The 18467-nt window shown below is 32.7% G+C and overlaps 2 protein-coding genes across 2 annotated transcripts; both read left to right on the top strand.

Annotated features, from left to right (window-relative positions):
• The first annotated feature begins 1130 nt into the window (after positions 1–1130).
• On the top strand, positions 1131–6537 carry LOC123197810 (triacylglycerol lipase SDP1). The gene is made up of 3 exons (XM_044612220.1): positions 1131–3394; positions 4688–4831; positions 5138–6537. Exons 1-3 carry the CDS (start codon positions 1982–1984, stop codon positions 6113–6115), a joined length of 2535 nt encoding a protein of 844 aa, XP_044468155.1. The 5' UTR covers positions 1131–1981; the 3' UTR covers positions 6116–6537.
• A 3458-nt stretch (positions 6538–9995) lies between these two features.
• On the top strand, positions 9996–16859 carry LOC123198139 (probable methyltransferase PMT7). The gene is made up of 7 exons (XM_044612766.1): positions 9996–10279; positions 10949–11369; positions 11781–12070; positions 13175–13558; positions 15363–15609; positions 15734–15872; positions 16445–16859. The coding sequence occupies exons 1-7, from the start codon at positions 10117–10119 to the stop codon at positions 16601–16603; spliced, it is 1803 nt and encodes a 600-aa protein (XP_044468701.1). The 5' UTR covers positions 9996–10116; the 3' UTR covers positions 16604–16859.
• The last annotated feature ends 1608 nt before the right edge of the window (positions 16860–18467 follow it).

The raw sequence follows: 18467 nt of genomic DNA, 5'->3' as shown, positions 1-18467 counted from the left end.
ATTTCTCTATTTTAACTTTTATCTCATTAAATTTTTCTTAATATAATTATTTATGAGTGATAAAAATCTAAAAAAAAAAAAAAAGTTATATATGAAATGGTTTTCTACTGATAATGAAATCAATAAATTATAGGAGGTTAGTGATTAAATAAAATGAGAATGGAAAAATGAAATGACAAAGCATTAAATGCACTGGGTGGCTACATTTATTGCAGGAAGGATGTTGGGCAAGGTAATTCTTCCTTAAGCGGTGGGAATGAAGTCTAAATAGACATACCCCCCATTTGTATTAAGATACACATATACCATTCTCTCTTTCAATTACATAAAATTACTATTTTCGTTTCTTCTCCTCTATTATCATAAAATTTTATATATTTTTTCTCTTTAGGACAAAAAATTATTTTTCACCTAAGTTTTAGTTTAATCTCAATATATATTTATAATACATAAAAAATTTAAACACTCATTTATTTTATTAAATATAAAAATAAAATCATAATTTAATGATAATATTAAAAAAATATAATTTTATTTTATTTTTCTCTTTAAATTTTAAAAATTAACATTTAACCCCCAGCCTTGAACTTTAAAAAATGACTTTTGCCCTTAAGTCTTGAAGTTTTTTCTTTACCTCTCCCTTCAGCCACTAGTGACCGGGCCAAAGCATTGCTAGATTATGAGTGTCGTCCAAATCTAGACGATGTTTGTTGTCCTTCAATAGATAACAAAGTGTTGTCCATTTTTTAAACGATGTTCGTGGTCCAGATCTAGACGACAAAATATTGTCCAGATCTGAACGACTATCATCATCCTTGAATGATAGTCGTCGTCTAAAGGTTATCCTTTAAATAACTTTATCTTGTTCTTTCACTATTAGTCTACTGTTTATAAAAAAAAAGTGGTCAGATTTCAGGTTTGGTATCTTAAAAAGAAAATTGAATTTTTCAAAACTTAATTAAGAAAAGAAATATTAATTTTTCAAACTAAAAAAGAAAAATAAGATAATTTTATCCTTTAACTCTTATAAAAAATATTATAATTATATTCTAACAAATTAAAATTTAAATAAATAGTTAAACCTTTTATCAGCTATAAATATATATTATCATTTCGTCAAAATTTAGGTAGAAAATTATACTTTTCTCTTTTTTAATTTACAAATATAAATTATTCCATTTACATTTACAACCATTCGCCTATTATTTTATTATTACCCACTTTTCATCAACTTGCCGTATCATCTATCCAACTACAGAATCAGCACCGATTCAGCGATTCGTCATCTTTTTCTGTCGCCATCTCTATCTCTTCCCGCCTCCCAATGCACCCCATTTATCCTATAAGTTGGAGCTTTCCGTTATTTGTAGTTGCTTCTAACTTTAGCCATAACTCCCTCTTGCTTATTTTGGTTACCTGGCAGTTAACGTAGTTTGGTTTGTGAATCGAATTCTTTTGGTGTTTTTGATTTCGAGGTTCTTGGTTGAACATCGCCTTGAGATAACCCATCTGGGGTTTCTGATTTTATTGTGTTTCAGATATTCGGTTTCTTTCATAATCCTTTTGTTATAATTATTTTCTTCCTTCGAATTTGGTTTCTCGGAGTATTTTCATCTTTTTTTGTAATTTTTTTATTTCTGAAAAAAACTAATCTGTCGGTGTTTGGAATTTAGGATCCTTTCGGTGGGTTTCAGGTCAAATTCTAAACTGGATCAAGATCTTTGCATCTTTTACTGTTTCCATCTATTGATAATTGCTGTTGATCAATTTAGGAGTTTGCTAGAAAAGCTTAGTTTCCCTTTGATTCTTCGATAAATTCAACAGTTTGCTGTAAATATTATAATTGGTGTAATAATTTTACATTGATTGAGAATTTCCTGTTGGATTTGTCATTTCATTAGCCATGGAGCCTTGATAAGTTCCAGCATCTTTATACAAGTCTGAAACTATCCCAACATAGGGATTTTGTTTAGACAAAGATATGGATATTAGTAATGAGGCTAGTGTTGAGCGTTTCTCAATTGGACCATCATCCATAGTTGGTAGGACAATTGCTTTCAGAGTCTTATTCTGCAAGTCAATTTCACAATTGAGGCATCATATCTTTCATGTCTTGTTGGACTATATATTTAGATTTAGGGACTTCTTGGGACCTATGATATCATGGCTGCATCCCCGGAATCCACAAGGGATATTAGCTATGGTAACAATAATTGCTTTTTTGTTGAAACGGTATACGAATGTGAAATTGAGGGCTGAAATGGCATATCGGAGAAATTTTTGGAGGAACATGATGAGAACGGCTTTGACATATGAGGAATGGGCTCATGCTGCTAAGATGCTTGATAAGGAGACCCCAAAGATGAATGAAGCAGATCTTTATGATGAAGAATTGGTACGCAATAAGCTTCAAGAGCTCCGCCACCGTCGTCAAGAAGGTTCTCTTAGAGATATAATCTTTTTCATGAGAGCTGATCTCATCAGAAATCTGGGAAATATGTGCAATCCTGAACTTCACAAGGGTCGGCTTCAAGTGCCTAAACTTATAAAGGAATATATAGATGAGGTCTCAACTCAACTTAGGATGGTCTGTGACTCGGATTCAGAGGAGCTTTCTATGGAGGAGAAACTTGCTTTTATGCATGAAACAAGACATGCCTTTGGGAGAACAGCATTGCTGTTGAGTGGGGGTGCTTCCCTTGGAGCGTTTCATGTGGGTGTCGTTAAAACACTGGTGGAGCATAAGCTTTTGCCCCGTATTATTGCTGGTACTAGTGTGGGATCAATTATGTGTTCTGTTGTTGCCACAAGATCATGGCCTGAGCTGCAAAGCTTTTTTGAAGATTCTTGGCACTCATTGCAGTTTTTTGATCAGTTGGGTGGAATTTTTACGGTTGTGAGGAGGGTCATGACACTAGGTGCTGTTCATGACATCAGGCAACTGCAATGGATGCTAAGGAATCTTACCAGTAATCTTACTTTTCAAGAAGCATATGACATGACAGGTCGAATTCTTGGAATAACGGTCTGTTCCCCCAGGAAGCACGAGCCACCTAGGTGCCTTAACTACTTGACTTCACCTCATGTTGTTATATGGAGTGCTGTGACTGCTTCTTGTGCCTTTCCTGGCCTTTTTGAGGCCCAGGAATTAATGGCTAAAGATAGAAGTGGAGATATTGTTCCATATCATCCACCTTTTAATTTGGATCCTGAGGAAGGCACACAAGTGCGTAGGTGGAGGGATGGAAGCTTAGAGATTGATTTACCAATGATCCAACTAAAGGAGCTCTTTAACGTCAACCATTTTATTGTGAGTCAGGCAAATCCTCATATCGCACCATTATTGCGGATGAAGGACTTGGTAAGAGCTTATGGAGGTAGCTTTGCAGCAAAGGTATGTATTTTAAAAATTATTTACTTATTTTAATTTTTATTGATTATCATGTCATCATGTATACAACTTGTTCTGTTGGTTTGAATATAAGTTTGCATATAGATTACACCCAAATTATTAAGCAATTGACATAAATGCACTCAGTGTGTTTAAAATATTTTTCTTAAGGCTTCATTTGTTTTCTGTAAAACAAATAACATAAAAAGTTTCCACTGAAAAGATTTTGATATGTTGTTAAGATGTTCTCATTCACTAATTTGGGACTAAAACCCTGAAGAGAATTTTGAAATAGAGAGCTTTTTTTTTTTTGTATTAGTAGAAATTAATAGCAGCTTGAAGGGTCTTACTAGACCACTAGGGTAACTCATATGACTGTTAGGCCTCCCATGCACCAAGTCTACCAGCGGACACATAGGTGCGAGCACAGAGACAACTCCCTGTTGTTGGTTTGTGTGTGACAGAATCTCCTTGATTCTGTTGTGCCTGGTGTGAGCCACATGTTGACCTAAGAATGTGTTGAAGCACAAAATGTTTGGAGGACTAAAAAATAGATGGAAGAGAGCAGGGGAGGACTAGGAAGGGAGAATTTGGAAGGAGTTTGGGAGGTCACTGGCTCCTCTAATTGCCAGGGGGTCTCGTTAGTATTTGCCAGTTTATTTTGCTAATTTTCTGTGTATTTTTTCTGTTATCTGCGTTTTCTGGCTTCAGTTCTCATCATCATATTGTCAGAACTAGGTTCATTGCTTGGAGCTTTAGAAATCTTCTAGTAAAAGGGAGCTCATCTTCATCTTTAATTTGAGAATCCCAGCTGTGTGCTTCGGAATTAACACCTAAGGTCTAAAGAATGAAGCACTATGGTTGATTAGAAGAATTTCTGTCAATTCAATGGACATATTCGATGATGTCTGACAATAAATTAACAAGGCAGCTTTGCAGCCACTGCTTGGAAAAGTATTCAGAGGAATATGTGAGTTTATATGATTAACAATGGACTATTTCTGTTCTTGTGAGGCAACTTTAGCCCAAGGGGGAAGTCAATAAGCTACTTATTTGTTGTTTGTCCAAAACCACTTATGTTGGATTCCCTTATATGTTGCAGCCAAACAACCAAAGCCTACTGTACATGCATTACCCATTTTCATTGTCTTTTAGACATTCAAACAAGTGGCATAAAGTCAGAGCAATTTTAAATAGAGCAACTGTTATTAGGCCTCTAGAATCATATTATTGCGGAGAATTCTTTTGTTGCTTTTTTTTTTCAATTGCTCTAATAACATGTGCCTATCTTTGTAGCTTGCTCATCTTACTGAGATGGAGGTAAAACATAGATGCAATCAGGTATTGGAACTTGGTTTTCCGCTTGGGGGAGTTGCCAAGCTTTTTGCTCAAGACTGGGAGGGCGATGTTACTGTTGTTATGCCTGCCACACTTGCTCAGGTAAATTAAAATTTATGATTTTATGTTTCAATAAAGTTCAATTTTTATGATATTTAATGACTTGCAACCCTAAAGCCTTCACTGTCATTATTTATTTTCAGTCTTGGAGATTCACTTTTGAATGATACAAATGTGAAATTGTTTGGTGACAGAAATCTAAGTGGCACTTGAGTCTTTGTTTTAAAGTTCTTTCTCTACTGACTGTATTTTCTTGTGGATCAATCTTACCCATTTCTCTGGACTTTATAAGTGGGTTGTTCAAAACAATCATATGCCACTGACTAATTGGCCTTCTGTTTATAACAGTACTCAAAAATAATACAAAATCCAACCCATGTGGAGCTTCAAAAGGCATCCAACCAAGGGAGAAGATGCACTTGGGAGAAGCTTTCAGCAATAAAAGCAAATTGTGGCATTGAGCTTGCTCTTGATGAGTGTGTTGCAATTCTAAACCACATGCGTAGACTCAAAAGGAGTGCTGAGCGAGCTGCTGCTGCTTCCCATACCCTTCCCATTGCTAAAAAATTTAGTGCTTCAAGAAGAATTCCTTCCTGGAACTGCATTGCACGAGAGAATTCCACTGGCTCCCTTGAAGAAGACCTTTTAGATGCTGCTGCCTCATTCCATCAAGGAGTTGGTAGCTCTTCAGGAGCACCGTCTCCTGGTAGGAGTTTTCGGGCTTACCATAATTCCCATGATGGAAGTGATAGTGAATCTGAAAGTGCAGACCTACATTCTTGGACAAGATCTGGTGGGCCCTTGATGAGGACAACTTCTGCAAATAAGTTCATTGACTTTGTCCAAAACTTGGATGTTCAAACTGAACTAGGCAAAGGTTCGATCACTCATCCTAGTTCTCATGCATTTCAAATGGGCGGCATGGATCTATTTAATTGTAGCCCAAGGACAACTCCTGATAGAGTGTCAGAATACAAGTTTGATCCGAGGGAACTTGGCAATAGACAGTCTGTTGGTAGTTCTAGCATCATGGTTGTTGAAGGTGATCTTTTGCAGCCTGAGAGGATACATAATGGAATTGTGTTTAACATTGTAAAGAAAGAAGAATTAGGGCAATCAAATAGGGATCAGGATTTGGAAAATTATGACAGTGAAGTTGCTGAAGTGCAGATTGATTGTCCAGTGAAAGAGATAGATGGTAGCTCTGAATCTGAGAATGGTGATGATGTTGTAAATGAAGCCAATGGCCTAAATGATGCTTCTAACTATCCTTTGAATCATTCTGAGATACCCAGTAATAATAATCAGAGTGTTGTGGATGGTTAACTTGAGGCGACAAATCCTTTTGAGTAGATATGCATATCAATGTCAACCTGAGGAGGTCATACAGGTTGCAGGCAGAGAAATTTATGCATTAAATTAAATTTTCTTCAGAATTGACACTGGTTGTTGTGAGGTGGTGGAGGAAAATACAATGGCCTACTTTTGTAGATTAATGTTGCAGGGGCATTATACTTGTAGTCTCAGAAATCTTCTCTCTCATTGTAGTATCCGCATGCATGTGGGTGGGTCTTGTGCGTATGTTGGGATGGTGCAGTCATGGTGAGTACATATTTTATGTTTTATGACAAGTTATATGAATTCAAGTTGTACTAATGGTCATCGTTAACAGATTATATATAGCAGGCACCAGCTGAAACAGTAGTGATCTGAAAGAAATTAATATAGTTTCTTTAACCTCTCTTAAATTTTGATTAAAGCCTTGATTATAAAAATAATCAGCTTTATAAATTTTTAAAGTTGAATTTTCATATTAAGAATAACAAATATATTTATACATTTAAATAAAAATATTTCAAGAAACAACATTTCTTTTGTCGCTATAATTTATAAATAGTTGTATTTAACAAAAAACAATAAGTACAATGTGTTTGATTAATGTTTGTAGTTCAACATGTTTAATGCATTTGATTGATTTATCACTTTACTCCATATTTGATATGCAAAACAAGTGATTATATTTATATTTTCAAAGTGGCATATTGTAATAATAAGCTAAAAAAGAATGAAACAATAATAATAATATGCTATAATTATATTTGTTAGGGTAATCTCTTTGAGTCAATTGTAATTAATGTAATTTTATAATTATTATTTTAATTAATAAAATAGGACATTTTATTATTCAATATTGTGTATGCAATTACGATAATTGTTGTAACAATAGTTGGACTGTGAGGAGAGGCTTAATGCACGACAATCGATCATGAGAACCTTATGAACACATTAGATGATTATTCTTAAAATATCTGTAGTTTTGATATCATCATGACCAAAAGCATGAATAATAACAATAGAACTATTATAATGTTGAATAAATGTAATACCTTGAGGTACATTTTAGCAGCAATTTTGGTCTTTTTCCTAACTTGTTTTCAAATCTGGATTGATTAGGATTAAATCCAAGATAAAAATTGAATTTTTGGTATGAGGTACAATCCTGCACGATTAGGTGTACACCTATACATCAGTTACCACATGGCTAACACATGCGAGTTGTCACATTGGTAAGAATTAAGGGATGTATGCCCATGCATCCTCAAATGTATGATCGTGCATTATGTTATTAAAAAGAAGTCCTATATAAAGATTGATTTTCTCAAAACATGAAGGACTAGATTTTGATATTTATATATATTGTCTTTGTCTTTAGAAAACTCAAACAACATGAGAATCATAGCGTTGTGAGACTCCTCCAAAGCCCGACAATGAGTTTCAACAAGAGCGAGGCTTCGGTGATCAAGATAAAGTATAGTCTATTGATTAGTGTCCTTAGATAGAGAGATAATTGTCAGGACTGTATATTTATTAATTTACAAATAGATAGAACAACTAGGACTAAAGAGTCTTTGAGATTGATTACTATAATGAGTACGTCGATTCCCTTAAATAAGTTAAAATCTGACAAATTAATATTAAGAGAAAAATAACTTGAGTTAAAAAATGATAAAGATGGATTTTAGTAAATTAAGCGTATAATAGGTCATTCGTTCTTATTAAGTATTTTTCACTCACTTCTTTTTATTTTCCAAGTGACGGTCTCAGAGGTAATGATGGTGAGGTAAGTGGTTAATGATAGAGGATAGACTCATAAACATTAAAAGTCAACCTATGGGTTTATGACATAACTATGATAGACTTAATTATTATTTAGTACACATTTGGATTTATGATATTGATATTAAATGGTTAGGGACTATTTGGATTTGGTTTTCATTTTTAATTAATAAAGACGTGAAGAATTATTTAGGCTGTTAGACTTCTTGCATGATGATTTAGATTAGTTGAGATTTACTCTGATTATTATACATACATGATATTGATTTAGTAGTACGTTACCTTGAGGGATAGAATTTTTAGAGTGGAGTGTTATAATATCGAGTCTCATAATCTTTCAATAAGAGGTATATGTGATCACCTTCCCTCTTTGCATCAATACTATTCTCAAACTCTGATGAGATACATTTGTGAAGATATCATAGTCCTCACCTTTTATCAACAAACCCAATATGGGAGCCAATGTCAATCTCTTCTTCAATTATTGGAAACTTTCCTCGCATGAGTCAGGGCATCTAAAAGGAGTATCTCTTTCCATCCACAAAGTCCTCTGCAAACTATCTATAGTACTATTTCAATCCAACGAAAAATGATGCATTACCTTATGTATCAATATTTTCCCACAAATTAAAATCTAATTAATGAAAAATTAAACCTTTTATTTTGTTCTATCGAATGCCAGAAAACATGAATGATTTCATTATTCAATCACACAAGCCAAATAGTCATATTTAAGTGACATACAATCTACAAATAATTTTATGAAATATAACTAATTTTACATACAATGTTGTGTTAACAAAGTAGGGAGCAAATTATTAATTAAGATTGTATATATCACCTAATCGTTGTCGACGAAAAAGTCTAAAGAGACATCGGATGATTGTTGATGACAAGTTTTGTCACTCTCATCACTATTGTTGTCAGTTTTGAGTCAAAATCTCAACTTCAGCATCATCATCTATCATTACGGTTAAGAATTGAAATTTGAAATTTGAAATTTGAAATTTGAAAAGTTGATCACTCAAGGAAGAAAAAAGATAAGAAATTTAAAGATTTAAAAATTTACGTTAGGACTTACAGGTATGATTCAGAAATTAGAAAGAATTAAAGATACCACTTTAACTTTCCACTTTGATATGTTATTCTATGATAAAATTATCTGTACATATTTTTAATATATAATTTAAGTATACAAATAATGTATCATTATATGATTTGATGATTTTGAATTAAAGATAAAGTAATATTTAATCTCATGATAATACATCATTTGTATATTTTAATTATATAAAAAAAATATGTACACATAACATTATTTATTATTTTAACCTTTTAAGGTTTTTTTTTATAAAATAATTTGTATTTGTTAAGTGTAGTGGTGTCATTTGAAACATTTTATTTAATTAATTTTAATAATATTTATTTATTAGTATCGATCATTCAATTGATTATTTTACTATATTTGACACTCTATTACATTAGTAGAAACATAATTATTTTTATGTTTAATTATCTAATCTATTTTAAAATTATTATATCTTTTTTAAATAGTATTAAATATTAATAGCATTTTTAAAATATAAAATATATAAAATTTATTAAAAACAATTCTATTCCATTATCATAACAACAAAATATAATTCTTTTTCTAAAATATAAATTTCAATTAAATAAAAAAACTTAAAAAAATAACTTCAAATATATTAATTAAATAATTGACACTCCGTTGTATGAATAAATAAAAAAATTAATTACAAATTTTAACACTTTTAAGTTTTAATGAAAAAATTGTATAATATTACATAAACCCTGTTTTGATTGTTTTAAACGATTTTCTAATTTAACAAATGTATTAAGTTTGACTGAATTTCAAATTAATCAATATTTATATATAAATTAGATCAAATTATAAATTAATTTATAATTTTATTAGTTAAATTGACTAATCTGATATAATTTTAAAAATATTTGATTTTTTTTGTTATCTTGAATTATATACATTAATTATTTATTGGCGCAATTTTTTTAATATAAATAAATAATTTGTACTAATAATATTCTAGTTAATCTATATACCTTGTAAACTTACCCAACCCAAACGTACTCTAATAAATAACATCCATGGTCTACCCGGCCATTGTTCCTTGTGAGCAACAGGAAAGATCAGTTGCTGTCCAACTGACGAGAGAGACGAAAAGAGAAAGAAAATGGGAGGATATGCGTTGGGTTCAGCATTTGACTTGAAGTCAGTGCAGATAATTATCTTTGCTCTTTTATTAATGGTGGGATCATTCTACCTCGGCACTATCTTTGGTAACAACGCTCCCATCTACATTTCTCAGACCTGGTCCAACAATTCTTCATTACTCGGTATATCTTTACTTACTTTCACTTTTTCTTATTACCTCATTTATCTATAATTCTGAGATCTGAGTCTGATTTGGGGCTTTTGAATATTAGCTTGACTTCAGTAATGCCCACTTCTATTCATGCTGTTAGAACTTGTTTCTCCAGTGGTTGATGGAATCTTATTTTCAGGTTATCTGGAATTAGTGTTCCTGTTTACTTTTGGGCATGACCTTTGGATGGGATGTATTAGCTTTTGGTTTTATCTTGTTTTGAATGATAGTGTGGTTTTCAAATACAGTAAGAGGGTTCTTAATGTATGATGTAGTTTGAATTTGTGCAAATTGATTTAAGCAGAGCAGGTTACGATTACAATGTGTTGTTGATATTTTTTTTTCTTTAAATTTTAAATCTTTCAGCAAAATGTCGGAGACTAGATATTGAATTATACTTTACATTTAGCTGCCAACTCTTTATATTCTGCATTAACCTCTTATGCTTCCATTCATATGGCAGATTTTCTGCAAAGCTAAGAAGTATTATTCTTTAAACTCAAAAAAATAGTCACAGCTTTCATAATAATAAATCATGAAATTGTAAACCTTAAGGAAATTGGCTACTGAAGCTCTGGTTTTTTCTATCTTAGCCTTAAAAAAATAATTCTTGTGAGTGATATGGGTCTGTCTTTTACAGTTAAAGGTACTACCACCTTTACGAATGAAGTTGCTCTCGTGTACCAGAAAACACCACTTGTGATTCCAGAAAGCGGAATGAATGTGTGTCCTTTACATTTCAATGAATATATCCCTTGCCATGATCCTTCTTACGTGAATAAATTGCTTCCTAGCTTGAATCTTTCCAGAAGAGAAGAACTAGAGAGGCACTGCCCCCCACCTAAAAGGCGTCTGTTCTGCTTGGTGCCACCACCCGAAGATTATAAAATTCCAATAAGATGGCCAACTAGCAGGGATTATGTATGGCGAAGCAATGTGAATCACACACATCTTGCTGAAGTTAAAGGAGGACAAAATTGGGTGCATGAGAAAAACCTACTGTGGTGGTTCCCAGGTGGTGGTACTCATTTCAAGCATGGAGCACCTGAGTACATTCAAAGGTAACAATGACTTGATTTGCTGTGGTCCACTCTCTTTCAGTTGTGTTAACCTATCATTAATTGGATGCATATCAGTTACCTGAGCTGTATAGGTTCCTTACTATTTCGATGCTACATAAATATTGGCACAAGCTTATTGAATTTCAATGTGAGGCAAAAGGTTTCATTTATTAGGTTTTATCACTTTTGTTATTCATATATACAATCCCCAATAAAGTGCAGCAACATGGAAAAAATTATGATAGATTGATTTTAACCAAGAGGCCAGTCACTCACTGACACATGCTTGTATATGGTTCCTCTTTTGAGGAAAACTTTGGTTATATTGTTGACCTGCATCTATTGCTGTATGGTCTTGCAGTTTTCAGTGATTAAGTTCACTTTATTTCACCTTTTCTTTTTGTCACTCAGGTTAGGAAATATGACAACTAATGAAACAGGTGATCTGCATTCCGTAGGGGTATTTCAAGTTCTTGACGTTGGTTGTGGGGTTGCCAGCTTCTCTGCTTATCTTCTTTCCTTGGATATACAAACTATGTCCTTTGCTCCCAAAGATGGCCATGAAAATCAAATTCAATTTGCTTTGGAACGGGGTATTGGTGCAATGATTGCTGCCATAGCAACGAAACAGCTACCTTACCCTACTAGATCTTTTGAGATGGTTCACTGTTCAAGGTGTCGTGTTGATTGGCATGTGAATGGTATACTGCTACTTCACCTTGTATATTTATATTAGTTCTTTAGGATTTTAAATTTGTCTGTGTAAAATATTTGTTTAATTTACTTCTGAGTAATCTTTTGCTAATTTTCGTCCATCATCGATGATACTTAATAGCTAGAGATAAATTTTTACTTAATACTGAATTGTTAATGCTTGTAGAGTAATATTTTGTGCAATGGACTTGTTTTTGTGAGGTTGTCAATCCAGTTTCACATGTGGTTGTAATGAGTCTATTAGCATCAGCTGTGTTTAAAACTTGAGTTGTTTTTTAAATTTATTTTGAAGGTATTACTCCTGAAATCGAATTCAACTCTGCTTTTGAATCAATCGGTGCATGTGCTTCCAGAGTATGATCCTCTCGCTCGTGGATTCTATCATTTCAAAACCAATTATCTGTAACCATTCTATTTGAAAGGGCACTGATTGTACCTTCTTTTCTAGTTACTTATCCAATAGGTATTTGGCCTTTCAGGTCTTCCACTTTTTAGGAGGACTCTGGTTGATCTATATTTATCAACATAGGGTTCTTCCTCCTGATAGTTTTCAAGGTATAAGCCTTGGATTTCAGGGACATCGTTTCTCCTTGTAATTCAGTTATATTATGTTGAATTATTTATTGAGCATTACATTGCATTTGAAGGGGAAGCTCTACTGTTATGAAGTTTGCATTTTGGCCTACTTGGTGTAAGTGGAATTAAAATATTTTTATGATTACATAGAAGATAATGTGACAATGCTATTGGGTAGAACTCATGGTCATTCCTGTTTGTGTGCTTCAGCTGCAAACTATTACTGGAGAAGTTTTTTTCTTTGTGCAGAGGGATTAGAATGTTGTAACTTCTTAATTTTCTCTGTTTTTCCAATTTTAGTTTATATGTTGTATTTTCTATTTTATTTAATTGTCTACCCAAACTAAGATGTAGTTTCTTCTACCAATAAAGTTATAGTTCATTGCTTATCAAAATGTGTATGTGTATGAATGGTGTAGGTTTCTCTGGTCATCATTGAAATATTTCCTTCTGGAGTTCTCTGGTGAATCTTGTTTACTAATTTGCCATTTCTTTTTACATTTTGATTACTACAGACGGAATTTTACTCAAAGAAGTCAACCGTCTGCTGCGACCTAATGGATATTTTGTCTATTCAGCTCCACCTGCTTATAGGAAAGACAAAGATTATCCGTTGATTTGGGATAAGTTGGTGAACATAACTACTGCAATATGCTGGAAACTAATTGCTAGAAAAATACAAACAGCTATCTGGATTAAAGAAGAAAATCAAGCATGCCTCCAGCACAATGCAGATCTGAAGCTGATAAAAATATGCAATCCCATTGATGAGTCCAAACCATCATGGAACACTCCTCTTGAAAACTGTGTGCAAATAAGTAGTGGGATATCAAATTCTCCGAAACTCCCTCCTAGACCAGAGCGTCTCTCTGTATATTCTGAGAGTCTCAGCAAAATAGGTTTGTCCATTAAAAAAATTTCAAGTATTTAGGTTTATATATTTATTATTATTTTTGGCTCTCTTTTGTGCTCATTATACCTAATTATTAGAATCCTCTTGAAGTTGCCATGTCCTATAGGCGTTTAATTTTGTGACTGAATATAAGGAAAAGTTGTTGAGCCACTAAGTGATGAAATTATATATAAGTACATTGTGTTTTTCCTTTCAATAGAAGATAAATTTCTTCAAATATTAGTTTTATTTAACCTTCTTTCATGATCAAGCTTCTAAATAAATAGTTATTGAGCTCTTGAATTTTGCTCTTTGAATGTATATGGACCATCAATGTAGTGGTCTTCTGGCCTCATTCTCAGGTGTTCTAGTGAGCTGGTTTAAAGGCATGCTTCCTACAGTCTATTATTATATTCACTACCCTGCTTTCTTAGTTCTGTGATTGTGGGCTTGTTTTATTCAGCCAAATTGAATGTCTTGTTTCTCTTCTGTATTTAACACCTTGCACGAAAATAAATGAAAGCAAAGGCATTTTTATGCACATTACTTATGATATTTAAATTTGATTCAGTGCAAAAGGTTATTATAAGATTTAAGAATTGTTTAATATAGTTCTTTTTTATTTTGAATTTTTGTTACACCTTGTTTGGTTTAGTAAAGGTTAATTTGTTTTATCTTTATTTGAGGCCGATTTGGATCTTAATAGGCCTTGGCCGATATGGTCTTGTTCTTTTTGCACAGACAAATATTGATGTAAAGAAAATTGGCTTATCCATTAGTTATCTTATTCTTCTTCCATTTCTACTGTTTCCCCTCTAATTTCTTTTCTTCTATTTTTATCTCTCCATATTTCTCTCCTTTGTCTCCTTCTGTTGCTGCTCCTTGTTCTAATTCATGCTTGCTATCTACTTGTGATTCAGGCTCCATCTAATCTTGTAGCATTTCTGGTGGAATGTAGAGATGCATTTTGTATTATATTTTAATTGCTCAAGTTATTTGTATTTTCAGAAATTAATTGTCTTCTCTTTAAATAAAAAATCTTTTTTCTTTTTTGGTAAGTATAAATAAAAAATCATTGTTGTAAAGCTATCATTCATTCATATAACAAATTGGAATCTGTAGCAAAGACATTGAAATTATCATGGACAACTGAGACAGAGAAGGCTTGAGATTTATTTTGTTATTTTTGATGTGGTAAGCTCTTGTGGGTCCTTTTCTTGAACTCTATCATTAATAAGAACTTTGATAGACCTTCAAGAAGGGTTGATCTGTGCTCCGTGCAGTTTGTATATATGTAGTGGTGCCAGTCCTTAGCTTCACTTCTGCTATCTTGCCTATGGGCAGGATGAGCTAGGTTTTTCCTGGGTCATCTGTTGATGGCCTCTTGTTTTTGTTAATATATACTTTAATTACCAAAATTTAAAAAAAAAAAAAAAAGAAAACTGAGACAGTGTAAAGTTGTATCTGGAATTGTGGGTTCGATTTGAATCTTAGCAGTTGCTGCTTGTAATTTTAAATTTCAGTTCCTTCTTTTTTTTCTCATTGAAATAGCCTTTTAGTATTAAGCTGCTGTCCTTGTTCAAGTCTTGTTTTAAACATCCATTTATCACTTAAACAAGTTGCTTGATTCATTTGATGACATGACATGCAGAATATGAACGTGAAAATCAGACCTTATTTTTTTTGTATCCTGTTGCTAAGATTAGTTAAGGGAAAAAACACACATACACATGCAAACTATTATGTGGTAAAAAATAGAGGTATTTCACCATCTGACATGTTTTTTTTTTTGGTTGACTTTTTCACAATAGGAATCAGTGAAGAGGAGTTTACTTTGGACACTATCTTTTGGCAGGATCAAGTTCGCCATTACTTGAATCTGATTAATGTGAGTGAGACACAGATACGGAATGTCATGGATATGAATTCCTTTTGTGGTGGATTTGCTGTGGCATTAAACTCATGGCCTGTTTGGGTGATGAATGTTGTTCCTATGACCATGAAGAACACCTTGTCTGCCATATATAGCAGGGGTCTGTTAGGTGCTTTTCATGATTGGTGAGTAGTTTATCTTTCGTAAGTGTTGTCCTAATTTCTATGGATGGTCAACTTGTAGTATCACCATTTTGCAGCAACATAATTTTTAGATCATTCAGCTAATGATATATGATTGTAAGTGCAGGTGTGAGCCATTCTCAACGTATCCACGCACATATGATTTGTTGCATGCTAATTATCTCTTCTCACATTACAAGAATGGTGGAGAAGGTTGCTCATTGGAGAATCTTATGCTGGAGATAGACCGAATGGTACGACCTCAGGTAGTTGTTTTTTGACTTTGGTCCTTGTGCTCACTACATTAGAGAAATTGAAACTTGATGTACAAAGTCATTTATACTGGTCAAGTGGGGGTTCATCAAAATTTCTGTAAAGCCATCGGTTCAAACCACTGTAGCCTTTATTATTATTGATATAATATTACTATATATGCACCACTAGATTGATAGTGACACATTTTCAACCCAAACAAAAGTGTGGATATATTGTGCAGCATAATACCTTGTAAGATAATTTAACAACCTATGGAGTTATATATGCTTGATATGCCGATTTGTGAATTGATATTATCAACTTTTTTGTGGGGTTATATTTTTTTCTAAGAGAAGTAAATGGTTTATTTTATTTCTTGGGACATGATAAACTAGAATGATCCCTAGCACATCTGTTCGCATCCAAGTTTACAGAATTCTACTAATAAGATTGAGAAGTTGAAAGAAGGATTTAGGATTTCATTGTTTGACCTTGGTTCTGGCTGTAGTGTAGTATTTTTACTGGTATATATGTACTGCAACGTATGCCTGATTAAAATATTTTATGAAAATTTAACTTGCAGGGATTTGTTATTATTAGAGACGAGAAATCGATTACATCAAGAATCCGTCATCTTGCTCCAAAATTTTTGTGGGAGATTGAATTGCATTCTCTGGCAAATAAAGAGAAAAAGATGGAAACTGTGCTTATTTGTAGAAAGAAGTTTTGGGCAATTGTCTAAGTGGAAAGCGATAAGCTGTTGTCTCAGGCTGAGTTAACTTCCCTCTAATTCTTCATGTGTTGCTTACGGAGAAAATGAGGTCCAAAAATCTTGTAATTTTCTACATGGGATATACTAATTTTCTTGTTTCTTTTAATAGCAAACATGTAATAGACCAACAATTTTATTTTAAAATTATTGGTGTTTCTGAAAAAAGCAAATCTTGTAAGAATTCGTTTGATTCTGAAGCATTGAAAAAAGATGGAAGGGTTTTTTAGTTGAGTTTTTTTTATAGGTTTAAAGTAAGATTTTGATTTTTCAATTGAGAGATTGACAGTAAAAAATGAGTCAGATTTGAGGTATTTGTAGTGTTTTGTTACATGGTATCCAGATGGAAGCTGATAAGACAAGACAATGCTCATGCTCGCCGTCTTTTTATTATTTTAATAAAAATAAAATAATTTCTATAATAAAAAAAGGAGAAGAGTCAACTCTATTTTCAATTAAAACTTCTACCCCTTTTACACAGGCACGAAAAAGCGAAAAGGATAAATTCTATTTACAACTATCCTTCATTGGATTCGATGCTATCCATGAACCAAATCAAACGCAAGTTAAAAAAAAAAAATATATATATATATATATATATATATATGTTGTAAATATAATTAAATAAAAATGAAAGAGAATTAAAGTGAGGAATTGAGAGGAGAGGAAGAGTGTTTTTTCGTATATATGCGGACGGACCTCAAATTACAAAGGGAGGGGGGGTATTTATAATCAATATCCACCACCGTATAAAACCAAAAATTGACTAATTCCCACTTACATAAAATGCATTCCCAAAATTTTTCAAAAATTCTTTCAACTTGTCTTTCATGTAGTGGAAAAATCCACTTTATATAATGCTTTTTTTTTTTTAATTTTTATCACTTACAAATAATTACATTAACTTTATTAAGAAAAAACTCAGTGAGATAAAAACCAAAACAAAAAGAACGTAATTATTTAATATCTTATAAAGTATGATTGAACGTGCTTGAATTGTTTCATTCATCCTCAACCTGTCCCTGTTACAGGGATGAAAAAAATTTTCCACCCCCTTCTCGTGAAAAAAATCCCCTCTCCATCCTTGTAGGGAAAAATACTCTCCTCGTATCTGTAAAGAAAAATCTCCTCCGCATATCTTTTAAGTACAATATAAATATATTAAATAACAAAATTAAAACTAACTCACTATTTCAAATATCACAAACATAATATATTAACCACTTTAATATACACAACAAAAACCTAAATAAATTTGAAAAAACATAAATAATCTAAAATGATAAAAACATTTTAGTAGTTTAAATAAATATATTAATATAAAGGGACGGGGACGGGGTCGGGGTCGGGGTCGAGGATAGGAACGGTTAAGGGGGATGGGGTGGGGCGAGACGGGAAGGGGACATATGTATCCTTGTCCTTAATTGCGAGAATTTTTTTCATCTCCATCCCTATTCCTTTTCCCTTTTCCTTTTCCCTTTTCTATCGAAAAATCCCCTCTTTATTAGGGTTGGGAAGGGTAGGGTGCTCTAAAGTCCAGCTAAAATTGTCATCTCTAGTATTGTCTTTAGTATGTACTTGTAGGGTTTTAAGTGTATTATCTTCTATTATTCATTTATTACATCTAATCTAATGACAATATCATATATGTAGATATTTAGATCATCAAACAAAGTCACTTAAAAAGTTCTTTAACTCTTATTTATTCTCTTACTCATATGAACTTATTTTTTTGCATGCCTGCAACAACATAAGATAGTTTTAATCGTTTTTAATATAATCTATTATGTGAAATAAAATATAAATTAGGTAGGTGAATTTGTGACAATAAATCACA

Source organism: Mangifera indica, chromosome 15 (genome assembly GCF_011075055.1).
Source record: "Mangifera indica cultivar Alphonso chromosome 15, CATAS_Mindica_2.1, whole genome shotgun sequence".
NCBI lineage: Eukaryota > Viridiplantae > Streptophyta > Magnoliopsida > Sapindales > Anacardiaceae > Mangifera > Mangifera indica.
The sequence above is the reverse complement of the archived record's forward strand: the minus strand, read 5'-3'. Positions and strand labels throughout refer to the sequence as shown.

What these genes read in the sequence shown, in the direction of transcription:
- LOC123197810 (XM_044612220.1), top strand. Translation starts at nt 1,982, where the DNA reads ATGGATATTAGTAATGAGGCTAGTGTTGAGCGTTTCTCAATTGGACCA. An exon ending in GAGGTAGCTTTGCAGCAAAG is followed by an intron (nt 3,395 to 4,687) that starts GTATGTATTTTA and finishes CTATCTTTGTAG; the next exon opens with CTTGCTCATCTTACTGAGAT. An exon ending in TGCCTGCCACACTTGCTCAG is followed by an intron (nt 4,832 to 5,137) that starts GTAAATTAAAAT and finishes TGTTTATAACAG; the next exon opens with TACTCAAAAATAATACAAAA.
- LOC123198139 (XM_044612766.1), top strand. Translation starts at nt 10,117, where the DNA reads ATGGGAGGATATGCGTTGGGTTCAGCATTTGACTTGAAGTCAGTGCAG. An exon ending in CAACAATTCTTCATTACTCG is followed by an intron (nt 10,280 to 10,948) that starts GTATATCTTTAC and finishes TGTCTTTTACAG; the next exon opens with TTAAAGGTACTACCACCTTT. An exon ending in TTAGGTGCTTTTCATGATTG is followed by an intron (nt 15,610 to 15,733) that starts GTGAGTAGTTTA and finishes TTGTAAGTGCAG; the next exon opens with GTGTGAGCCATTCTCAACGT.